This window comes from Calonectris borealis, chromosome 2 (genome assembly GCF_964195595.1).
Source record: "Calonectris borealis chromosome 2, bCalBor7.hap1.2, whole genome shotgun sequence".
NCBI classification, from domain to species: Eukaryota; Metazoa; Chordata; class Aves; order Procellariiformes; family Procellariidae; genus Calonectris; species Calonectris borealis.
The window spans coordinates 48,300,886-48,313,893 of record NC_134313.1 but is presented as its reverse complement, the minus strand read 5'-3'; the positions used below and the strand labels follow the sequence as shown (position 1 = coordinate 48,313,893).

Below are 13,008 nucleotides of genomic sequence, written 5' to 3'. Positions count from 1 at the left end.
TCTGCAAGATCACACTACCTGCAGTTCAAAAACCACAGTGCATTTATTTCCCATACATTTTAAATAGCAAGTGACAGATTTGCAGCATTTTATCATTCGTACTTACGTTCTAATATTGATTAGATGTGGCACATGAATCTGGTTGCGACAGGTATTAAAACATGTATGACAGGCATTTCTTCATAAGTTACTGTACTAAGCTATAATTTTTATTTCAGACATATACATGCACACAATTACTATTAAGAAACACTCTATATATGTGAAACAGACTGAGCATATAGGTAAGCAAAAACCTCTAAAGCACAGTTTTGCACTAAAAGCCAGATACATAAAAATGGCACCTTCCAAAGTATCCCTGAAAACTTTAACTTAGCAGTATTATTACAGTATATTAGCCCTGGAAAGTCAAACTTCAATGGGAAAGTAAACTGGCTTTCCCTACATCTTGTGCATCAGAACTGCTCCTTTAGTGAACCTACATAGATAGAAATTAAGTCAAAAGTTGCACAAATTTTGTGATAGCTTGAGGACACTCAGACAAAAGGCAGCTGTGGTTAGAATCTGGCCTACCAAATTATCATAGACATCCTCCTCCTTTATTTGTCCGGAGAGCAAAACAGCAGAAGGTCCTACCCATCACCGGATCCTATCAGCCACTGTGCAGTACGCCCATTCTCACCTAAATGGCTTACCAGCTAGCAGTTGACCATGATGCATAAAGTGGAAAGAATCCAGCTTAACTGTCAAATCCCATATATTTAGTGTTCAGGAGAAATATAAAAAGTGATTCTGAACTGGCACACATGATCAGGAAATTACGGAGTAACAGGAACAGAATACCAATATGTTTTTTCTAATAGCAATAGAATAGACCTGCACTTTGGGTGTTGAGCATTCACATGCCGCTCACGAGCCACTGTCGCAGTCTGTAGTGGACAGGCTCTTTGTGAGCTCCATAGCCAAGGAGAAAGTCCATTCCAAATCAGGCCCATCTAATTTGTTCTATAACAAGGGCTGAAATCAAAGAGCACACATCTATGCACTTTCTATGCAAAGTAAAAGTTTCATCTCCTTCACCAATAAATTAGCTTTGTGTTGTAACTAACCTAAAAATAATTAAAATTCAAATTTACAATGCTGCTCATTCTGTTTTCTCTTCTTTTACTTCTATTTCCCTATCGGAGTTTGTCTTCTTCATGCTTTCTTCTGAATATCATATCCCATTTCCTAGCTCTCAAATAACCATGCTTCTGTCACACCCCTCTCCCTCATTTCAACCAGTAAAACCAACTTTCTTAGCCTTCTGGGTTGCCTCAGAAAGGTTTGAGTTTCATTTCCTTTTATGCCTGTGTATGGTCACACTACATATATAAAAATAGTAAAATAATAATACTTAACATATAATGGTCTAAGGACTCACCTGTTGCCTAAGCAACAAATAAATTAACCCGCAAAAAAAAACCAACTTCATCCTCTCCATGCTGAGACATAGGGAACATACATTTCAAATTACCTAATGAAACACACTATGAAGAAAAGGACACAGCAGGTACTAAATGAAGGGAAAAAGACAAGGCAATACCGCATTTTCTGTACGAAACAAGAGCCTTACCATCCTGCTGGCCCTGGAGGTTCTGAGGACTTTGCATTCTCTCTTCTAGATTTGAGCTGAGGTCGGAGTTCACGGCTGACATCCTAGTTGAGTCACTCATATCAAACTCATCACTTTCTATAGAGCTTTCATCCTGCAAATGGAAAGTTTCAGATGCGTAAGAAAACATCGTACACTCTTCACATTATATATGCAGTTCACTCATTCCCGTTTGTTTCACTCACACCTGGTGTGGAGTGTTCTCCTGGTTCCGGCTGGGACAGAGTTAACTTTCTTCCCAGTAGCTTGGGGGGTGTGCTGTGTTTTGGGTTCGGTGTGAAAGGAGCGTTGATGGCCCATTGATGCTTTGGCTGTTGCTGGGTGATGCTTGCACCGGGAGGGGGGAGCACAGCCGGGGTGGTGGACCCAGCTGGCCAAAGGGGTATTCTATACCATGGGACATCATGCTCAGTATAAAAACCAGGTGGGGGGCGGGGGGCTCGCCCCCCGTTCTTGACACGCGGTCGGCGAGCAGTTGCATTGTGCATCGTCTGCTTTGTGTATTCTGTTATTGTTGTTGTTCTCATTGTTATTATTACTGTTCTACTTAGTTTTATTTCAATTATTAAACTGTTTTTATCTCAACCCGGGAGCTTTCCTACTTGTGCCCTCCCGATTCTCTCCCCATCCCACCGGAGGGGGGGCGTGATCGAGCGGCTGCGTGGGGTTTATTTTTGCTGGCTGGGGTTAAACCACGACAAGTGTAATCATGCTAAATCTTTGTGTATACAAGCAAACAAGCAGAGCACATAAAGAAGAGCAAGGAAAACACGGCATTTATGTGATGTGATAATCTGACAAATGCAATTTGTTCAACTATGAGGATACTCCATTACCGCACTCTTGTAACTGTTTCCATAGTATTTTGCAAAAGAGGGCTAGTAACTACAGACCCCATACCAAGTCCTCGTTATTCAAATTTGGTTGAGGAGAGCTCTCCACATTCCCTGCCTGAATCCTCTATCTTTCCCAAGCGAGGTGGGTAACCCCGTGATGACCACTCATAGTAAGATATTTCCGAATGGCAACTTGACCTAATAAGAATCCACAACCAAATTCCCTTGACGTCATGTCACCTTTACACTGCTACTGTGTTTAAAAAAGCATCTATGAAAATGATAAAGCTTATAGAAGTTCTGAGCATGTTCAAATGACAGTCAATGGCAAACCAAAGTAATATAATCACATGAGAATCACTTAAAATTTATTCTACGTTATACATCTTTAATATGATTTATCCATCAAGTCTAATTACAGAGCATCTACTAGGGATGATAGCAGAGGGCAAAAAGTGAAAGTCCCGATCAAATATTTTGTCCCCATTTATAAAAGCAAAACAGTTTTGGACCTAGTCCAGCAAATGTTCACATACATGTTTAACATCACTTGTTTCAGTCCCGCTGAAGTTCATGCGCCCACTCAAGGATTAAAAATTAAGCATCCACAAGTCTTGTTCTGTAAGCTGCTGAGGCAACATACAAACCTAAGGTGATATATTTTCAGTACAACTTTTCTGAGATAATCACTCCTGTTATGAAAAAAAGCATTTTAAAGAACATGAAGAAAAATATGGCAAATAATTTTGTATCTCCTGAAGATCAGTTTAAAATACTTTTCCAATTAATTTTTTTTTTTTGCCAAAAACAGAACTGACAGGGTTCTGACTATTTTTCTGACAGCCCGAAGGAAAAAGAAATTCTTAGCAAAACTGCCTTGAGAAAAGATATAAAGATTATCTTGAGAACTTTCCTTGTGCCCACTCTGCCCTGGCAAAGACATTATTACTAAAACATATCAAAAATTACTTTTATCTTCATAAATCCAGTGCTAGAAACATTTCATACACAGTAACATTAGAGCTGCAAAACCGAGCTGGGCAGGCAGATACCAAGCAATGGCGCTTCCTGCTGCTACCATATCTCCACTGGTTCATCTAGATGAAAAACTGGTTTAACGCAAATTTCAGTCATCAGACCAGAAAGATTGCATCTAAACATTCAGGCTGTAAAGGCACTGTGGCAGGTGGCCCTGATCCAGCATGAGCCCTTGACCCTGTTGTGGGAGGAGTAATTCTCAAAGGGAGGAAGTGGAGTTCTTTAACTCCTAAGGCTACTGCAGGGATAAAGCCTCTTCTCTCCTGCTGCTTGAAATCCCGCTGCCAGATTCCTGAAAAGGGGCAGCATGCAGAGGGGAGACCTAATAGGAGGGAAAGACGACCAGGCTGTATTTGTGCATGAACTCATAGAATCATAGAATCATAGAATCATACAGGTTGGAAAAGACCTCTAAGATCATCGAATCCAACCGTCAACCCAACACACCATGCCCACTACACCATGTCCCTAAGCACCTCATCTACACGTCTTTTAAATACCTCCAGGGATGGTGACTCCACCACTTCCCTGGGCAGCCTGTTCCAAGGCTTGACCACTCTTTCAGTAAAGAAATTTTTCCTAATGTTCAATCTAAACCTCCCTTGGCGCAACTTGAGGCCATTTCCTCTTGTCCTATCGCTAGTTACTTGGCAGAAGAGACCAACACCCACCTCGCTACAACCTCCTTTCAGGTAGTTGTAGAGCGCGATGAGGTCTCCCCTCAGCCTCCTCTTCTCCAGGCTAAACAACCCCAGTTCCCTCAGCCGCTCCTCATAAGGCTTGTGCTCCAGGCCCTTCACCAGCTTCGTTGCCCTCCTCTGGACACGCACCAGCACCTCCATGTCCTTCTTGTAGTGAGGGGCCCAGAACTGAACACAGGATTCGAGGTGCGGCCTCACCAGTGCCGAGTACAGGGGCACAATCACCTCCCTGCTCCTGCTGGCCACACTATTTCTGATACAGGCCAGGATGCCATTGGCCTTCTTGGCCACCTGGGCACACTGCCGGCTCATGTTCAGCCGGCTGTCAACCAGTACCCCCAGGTCCTTTTCCTCCGGGCAGCTTTCCAGCCACTCTTCCCCAAGCCTGTAGCGTTGCATGGGGTTGTTGTGGCCGAAGTGCAGGACCCGGCACTTGGCCTTGTTGAACCTCATACAGTTGGCCTCGGCCCATTGATCCAGCCTGTCCAGGTCCCTCTGCAGAGCCTTCCTACCTTCGAGCAGATCAACACTCCCGCCCAACTTGGTGTCGTCTGTAAACTTACTGAGGGAGCACTCGATCCCCTCGTCCAGATCATTGATGAAGATATTGAACAGGACCGGCCCCAGTACTGAGCCCTGGGGAACACCGCTCGTGACCGGCCGCCAACTGGATTTACCTCCGTTCACCACAACTCTCTGGGCTCGGCCGTCCAGCCAGTTTTTTACCCAGCGAAGAGTGGACCTGTCTAGGCCGTGAGCCGCCAGCTTCTCTAGGAGAATGCTGTGGGAGACAGTGTCAAAGGCCTTACTGAAGTCCAAGTAGACCACATCCACTGCCTTTCCCTCATCCACTAGGCGGGTCACCTGGTCATAGAAGGAGATCAGGTTGGTCAAGCAGGACCTGCCTTCCATGAACCCGTGCTGGCTGGGCCTGATCCCCTGGTTGTCCCGGACATGGCTCGTGAGCACCCTCAAAACCAACCGCTCCATGATCTTCCCCGGCACCGAGGTCAGGCTGACCGGTCTGTAGTTCCCCAGATCCTCCCTCCGGCCCTTCTTGTAGATGGGAGTCACATTGGCGAGCCTCCAGTTGTCCGGGACCTCCCCAGTTAACCAGGACTGCTGGTAAATGATGGAGAGCGGCTCGGCAAGCTCCTCCGCCAGCTCCCTCAGTACCCTCGGGTGGATCCCATCCGGCCCCATAGACTTGTGAACGTCCAGGTGGCATAGCAGGTCATGAACTTCATCCTCTTGAATTATGGGGGGTTTATCCTGCTCGTCGTCCCTGTCTTCCAGCTCAGGGGGCTGAGTACCCTGAGGATAACCGCTCTGACTACTAAAGACTGAGGCAAAGTAGGCGTTGAGTACCTCAGCCTTTTCCTCGTCCTTGGTGGCAACGTTCCCCTCCGCATCCAATAGAAGATGGAGATTCTCCTTGGCTCTCCTTTTGTCATTAACATACTTATAAAAGCATTTTTTGTTGTCTCTCACGACAGTGGCCAGGTTGAGTTCTAGCCGGGCTTTTGCCTTTCTAATTTCCTCTCTGCACGACCTAACGCGATCCCTGTACTCTTCCTGAGTTGCCTGCCCCTTCTTCCAAAGGTGATAAACTCTCCTTTTTTCCCTGAGTCCCAGCCAGGGAAAGACTAGGGGATCCTCAAAGACTAGGGGATCTCTACTCACATCCTCCACAATTAAAAAAAAAGGCAAAAGTGAAACAAGGATCCTGATATTTCTAGAAGAGTGATGAAATCCCTGCTCTATGTGGTGTTGAATAATTCATAAATCTCCACCAATAGCCCATATCTACTTATTATGAAACCAAATTTGGCTGACTCCACAGAAGTCAGGATTTAGTCAGGATCTTTGACATAATCCAGCTGCTAAGGTTAGTTTTGAAGGTTTTCTTTATTAAAAAAAAATCTTGTAGTCAGGCAGAAGGACACAGCATGCAGGACTGCTTTTTGGCTGGCACATAGCCGGGCTTCTAACTATTTGGCAGCTCAAATGGTAAATGAACACATTTCTAGCAAAATGAGTTTATTACAAATAATTTGGTAGGTGCCATCCAATTGATGAAGCACTTCTTAAGATCTGGAAAAACTGTGAATAAATCACAGAAAGAAAATAATTTTTGAGAAGAAATAAATGCAATTCAACTCCAATTTTCTCTGAAGAAGCTTAATTCTCAGCCTACTTCTCTTCCTTTTTGATTCTGTTGCCCGGGCTTCCATCTATCTCGCTATAATGTGTTAGCATCCTGGCTGCTAACCTTAAGAACACTGTGCCATTCATTTCAGCTGTTGATGGTATTGCTTTCTAGAAGTAGACAACGAAAGTCACTGCTGAGCACAGCACTAAGTCCGGGGTGAACATGTTGCCCCCCTTAACCTTTCCACTGGTCCAGACAGTAAATGGGCACCTTCAGGTAATTTGAAGCAGTACAGCATATTACCCCCAACCATGGAAGAGTGGTAAATCGCGACATTTTCTCTCAACCTGATTACTTGCAAACAGCCTTGGTTTGGTTTCAGACTCACTATTTTAGCAACAAAATTATAAAGATGGGATCAATAATCATCTTCAGTTCAATTTCCTGGCTACCACAAAGGCAAGCACCAAAGAACACAGGAGAAGAGAAAAACAAAAGATTTCAGGTTTTACCTCATCTTGCTGTGAATTTAGTAGCTGCAGCTTCATGTGTTTCATGTAAGCCATAGTAATTGGCATGTTGTAATCAATCATACTGGTCACCAAAGTTGGAGGTTTTCCATTATCTGCAATAAAAATATTTATTACATATTATATGTTAATTGTGGAGGCTACTTGAATCTACTCTGCAAAGTCAGAGAGTTATGTCATTCAGTTCTAACTCTGGCATTTTCAATTGCTTGTAGGCTGTACAGATGGAAGTCTCCTGAAGAAAAATGAAAATCAAGTTCAAACCCTGAAAAGTGATGAGTTTTCTACCCTAAATGACTACAGCACGTGCACCCTATCTATTCCTTATGTTTAACCCCCCATATAAACATTTCCATAGCAAAATAAATTATTTCCTCCAGATAAAATCATCTTTCTACTGAGGGTGCATATGGTATTACATTCCATCCTTAAGCGAAAGCAGAAGATTCACTACCTTCCAGCTTAAGTAAATAAGATGATCTGACTTATTGAACTGTTCCAGTCTACCAAATTTTTATGAACCCTCACTTAAGCTAGGAAAATATAAATTGGTATTAGAAATAAAATTACTTTAGATCCCACTATTTGACACTAAAACTACCTTTATGATCCGCTCCATCTGGGTTTAAATGCATTCTTTTCTGGCACTCTGAGCAGCTCATTAGAAATCGTGTCACCGCTTCTCTCGGTAGGAAGGCATAGGTCTCTGAAATCTGAAATGAATAACAAAATATAGGTGTTATTATATAAGCTGATTGAACATGATTTAACAGAACTGATCATTGTATTTCCAAATAAGGCATATTATCTTATAATGCCAGGAAGCACAATGAAAGCATGTTCTGCATACTATGTAGGATTTCAAGAAACATCTGTCCAATCTGCCTACTTATATCTAATGGCTAATAATAGTCAATACTGAACAAAATTTCACTTGTATCAAAAGGGGTTTCGTTTTCTGTTTACAGGTTTTTTTCAATTTCCTTTCACCAAAAAGATCCATACATAACAGGCATCCCACTGAGGGATGGTTTTAGAAGAAGTTGAAAAGCAACCTTTTTCTTACAACTAATACCAAAAAAAAAAAGCGTTTGGCTTATGTGTTCTATTTATTTTTATTGTAACAATACGTAGATAGATACAGGACTCGGTGCATTAGCAGCGATGACAGTCTCCTTGCTATTTTAACTTTGTATTTGAATGTTTTGCGAAAATATTCTTGGAAAGCTTGTTATTTAATACTGTAAAGAAGTTATTTTTACTAACAGTTACAGAATTTAGGAGTTGCTTGATTTTAGAGAGACTGCTTTACCTGGAGACATCTTAAAACAACAGATTTTTTTGGTTGTTTCCTCCTTTCAACATTATCATTCCTACCAACCACATACTCGCAAGGAAGCATCAGAGGGATTTTTTTTCTTTTTTGAAAGGGTAGAGGAAGAAGCAGTTATTGCTGGTTTTAAAGATTGCAATCCCCCTCCCCAAGGATGCGTCTATCTTTATAGACATTTTTGCCTGGCTGAAAAGGACCTGGAGGTGACGGTTGGTGCCAAGCTGGAAATGAGCCAACAACATACTCCCTGATCACAGATAAAGCAAGTCTCATATTGGCTACATTAAGTGTACGGCCAGCAGATTAAGAAAAGTTATTACCCTCTCTACTCAGTGCTGGTAAGACAGCAGATGGAATAATGTGCCTGGCTTTCCCCTCCACAGTTCAAGAAGGCTGCTGAGAAGCAGGAGGGGGCTCTGTGGCAGACCACCATGGCAGCTGGAGCCTAAAGCAGGTGACTTGAAGGAGCGGTTAAGGGAGCTGGATTTGTTTCGTATGATAAAGAGTAGGTTACGAGGCAGGGAGAGATCTAATTGCAGCCCACCACTGCCTGAAGGGGAGATACAAAAACTTTGGAGAGAAATTCTTCAGAGGGTATAACAGCCACCAACTGCGGGTTGGGATGTTCAAACTGGACGCTAGGAAAAACTTCTCTAGGAGGCCAGTGCACCGGAGCAGGTTTACCAGATGGGTGGAAGAATCTCCAAACTTGGATGTGTCAAGACACTACCAGGCAAAGCCATGGCTTTTCTGTGATTATGGAAGTTTATGTATATTCACCGAACACTGCAAGTGTTGTAAGGCACCTCTAGCCCTTCTTTTCCCAACCAAGGTGGTTGTCTTGCAGTGGAGATAATCCCCAAAAAAAGACAAAGTCCCAGCAAGAGAGACTAAAAGAAGAGTCATCTGATATTTACTTGTATTCCCTTATTGTAAAACCTACAGCAGGATTTGATTTCCTATCAAGCATTGATGCAAATCTCTGTAGGAAGTGCAGAAAGATGGAATCATAGAATCATAGAATCATTAAGGTTGGAAAAGACCTCTAAGATCATCGTGTCCAACCGTCAACCCAACACCACCATGCCCACTACACCATGTCCCTAAGCACCTCATCTACACGTCTTTTAAATACTTCCAGGGATGGGGACTCAACCTCTTCCCTGGGCAGCCTGTTCCAAGGCCTGACCACTCTTTCAGTAAAGAAATTTCTTCTAATGCCCAATCTAAACCTCCCTTGGCGCAACTTGAGGCCATTCCCTGTTGTCCTGTCGCTAGTTACTTGGCAGAAGAGACCAACACCCACCTCGCTACAACCTCCTTTCAGGTAGTTGTAGAGCGCGATGAGGTCTCCCCTCAGCCTCCTCTTCTCCAGGCTAAACAACCCCAGTTCCCTCAGCCGCTCCTCATAAGACTTGTGCTCCAGGCCCTTCACCAGCTTCGTTGCCCTCCTCTGGACACGCTCCGGCACCTCCATGTCCTTCTTGTAGTGAGGGGCCCAGAACTGAACACAGGATTCGAGGTGCGGCCTCACCAGTGCCGAGTACAGGGGCACGATCACCTCCCTGCTCCTGCTGGCCACACTATTTCTGATACAGGCCAGGATGCCATTGGCTTCTTGGCCACCTGGGCACACTGCTGGCTCATGTTCAGCCGGCTGTCAACCAGCACCCCCAGGTCCTTTTCCTCTGGGCAGCTTTCCAGCCACTCTTCCCCAAGCCTGTAGCGTTGCCTGGGGTTGTTGTGGCCGAAGTGCAGGACCTGGCACAATGGAGGTGGGGTGTATGAAAGTGTGGATATAGAAAGGACAAGATACCTTTCTTTAACTGGGTGCAAATGGGATTAAATACTGTGCAAATCACCCATGCTCCTCACAAGGATGCTAAGAGGAGGAGGAATGGCCTGTTACAACCCTCTTACACTCTTCTCCTTGGCTTGTCACCTACCTACCCTATGTTGAAGCTTATGTTTCCTAAAACTCCATGGACCAAATTTATCAGTGACAGTTTTTTGGAAAGGTGGAGTTTAAGTTAGCGTTTGTGACATAAGTCATGGAAATACACAGGAAATGATGCATTGTAAAACAACAACGCAAATTATATCATCCTGTTATGGTATTGTTGTTTAGGCTGTTTATTGTTGTTGTTTTCTTATATAACAGAAATCTTATTTTGGGGGGGAGAAGCGGATTAGTATAAAAGCAAAATTTGTTCTGTGATGCAAATTGGCAAAGATTTTCTCTGGGCCTGAAACAATTTAACTGAAAATGAAGGCACTAAATGTAGCTACTTTTGAATGGGAGATCTTACCAAAAAAAAATTTTCAGATTATTTTTCCTGGTTTTTATACACCAGAACAGATGCTTATTTACTTTTCTAAATGTGAAAATATTGGTTATACTCATGCTTTATGGAATCTAAAAAAAGAACTTAAAATCAGCTAGAATTTAGCATTAAGAAATTTGTAAGTGCACATACGCAGCAACCTCTCTCTCATAACATTTTAACACATTTAGCACTGTATTGAAATTAATGGAGCTTACCCATGGATTCATTAGTTGCCTGCATTTGATAGGAATGCTCCATTTATCCTAATCAAGCATCTCTGTCAAAATTCCAGTTCTGCTCAAACAAGATGAAAATCCTCCATGGAAAGCAAGTGAGCTAGGTCCCAGATTTGACAGGTATGCTCCACTGACTATAAGGGAACCGGGTTTTATAACTAAATTTGTCCACATAGCAGATGCTTGTGTCTCCAACCTCCCACTGCAACACAGTTTTAAGGATGCCCTTCCCTAAATAACACCAGTTTCCACCAACTTCCTCCCCTGTTTACTTTGTAATTTGAATCAAATCACTTACAGTCCAAGACTTCAGCCTGTACAAATTGGCATAACACAATAGCTATCATGTTAAGAGAGATATGTAGAGGACATAACCCACAGCTTGCTTTATTCTTGCTCCTTGAATATACACAAAAAGCTCTTTCCAATTTTCAGTGCCAGAAAGCTTACAAAAAAAACCCCAAACCTCACACCCCCAAGAGTGCAGACTACTGTTTGTCTTTCTCATTAAAGAGGGGCGCATCTACTTTATAGAATGGAGATAACCACTTGCTCGCTTTGGCCGTGCTCTGAACCCGCTGGCTTAGCACCAGCTGTAGCTGGGAAGATCTCTAACCAAATTAGCTCACGGCTGAACACCGTATCCTATATTTCACCCCTCAGCAGAGCTTACCACCTTGTGCGCAAGGTTGGGCTGATGTCGTACATGGAGCTGGCTTGCATGTGAGTATTTCAGAGCACAACCTGGAGGCCTATGACACTTTCTAAGTCACTATACAGAAATACCTTAGACAGTGGTCTGTCTTCATCAGGATAATTTGTTTCTGTCCTCTATTCTATCTGAAAGAAACAATAATGACTCAGTCCTCACTGATGCTATATATTCTCACTGCCTTCAGTGGCCCTGCTCCTAGCTCTCTTCTCAAGGCCGTGTGCTAACAAAAAATATAGCCAGACCATTTCATTCAGTGATGTGCTGCAATAAAAGAATATTGTTTTATTGCAATTCCACACAAAAAACCCAAACCCACACACTTCTACATTTTAAGTAAAAATAAAGCCAGAAAAGTGAATTGAAGTGGGGGATATTCCATTCCGCACACTGACAATGCAGACCGGCATATTTTTGTCATGACTTACAAGAAACTGCTCATGCACGTGTCTATACCAATCAAAGAACAATCACTGCTGATTTACCATATTGATAAAATTGCTTGGATTGCTCTAAAAAAATTATAAGTATACTTTTTTCCAAATATGATGCTCTAGAAGTATCCTTATGTGATTCCTTCTTCTTACTAGTGGTTTTATTGCACATTAGTGTATCTTCTGCTGCTTGTAGAAATGTGTTATCTTGTATCTGGATGTATTCTGTATCATGGACAAATCACAAAATAACCAGATTCTAGCAGATTGTTGTTTAGGTATTGTGTACGAGTTATAGCTTTTACAGCTGAATGCTTTTTACATTGTAAAGGGAAAAAAATTAGATGAAGAAGAAACTAGACATCTGGAGCATTAAGCAAAGAGTGCCAAAATCATATAGGGTTTGTTTTAGCCCCAGAAGTCACAGGATAAGAAGCAGAACATTTCCTAACAATACAGTCCATGTGCACCTACACATGTTTCGTTTAAACTCTGAACTCAGAGGAAAAGAGAGTTGACTTCAGCGATTTCAGAGTCAAAACTTCTATGATGTTATTTCACTGTTCACAAAAATTCTACAGTATAATAGAATTTGACATATATCATCCCATCCAAAACATCGCCCAACAACGAAGGCCTTCTAGATCTATAATCTATAGATCTATAATCTAGATCTATAATCTAGATCTATAATTAACCTATATGCTGTTTACTGGATCCCATGAAAAGCACAACTACTACAAGGCAAGTAATCCAGTACCTGAGCATGTAATCTGATTACATTGGAGCTAAGTGATGCATGCCCTAATTGTCTATAAGAAGCGTATTGCATTCCTATGGCATCACTGCAGGCAGAGAAAACGGGCAAAGTCTCCTTTATGCTCTCCAATACTCAGATGATTTAAGTGCAGGATGTTGTGATGATGTAGCTTTCAGAGCTACATTTTTATTTGGAAAATTAACAAGCTCTAAACTGAAAGGCAGATTTTAGGACACATATGGCAGAGCAGGGAAGACAAGTGTGAGGAGAGGGAGAGAAATTTTGCAAGTGAACC

The 13,008-nt window shown here is 42.6% G+C and overlaps 1 protein-coding gene across 2 annotated transcripts in view; it reads right to left on the bottom strand.

Moving 5' to 3' along the window:
* NOL4 (nucleolar protein 4) overlaps positions 1 to 13,008 on the bottom strand; it is a 199,280-nt gene that overhangs the window by 145,318 nt on the left and 40,954 nt on the right. For both annotated transcript variants that reach the window (XM_075141908.1, XM_075141910.1), the window contains exons 3-5: positions 7,513 to 7,624; positions 6,894 to 7,006; positions 1,616 to 1,748 (exon numbers count right to left, since the gene is read on the bottom strand). In XM_075141908.1, the coding sequence (XP_074998009.1) occupies positions 1,616 to 1,748; positions 6,894 to 7,006; positions 7,513 to 7,624 (358 nt within the window). The remainder of the gene's footprint in view (positions 1 to 1,615; positions 1,749 to 6,893; positions 7,007 to 7,512; positions 7,625 to 13,008) is intronic.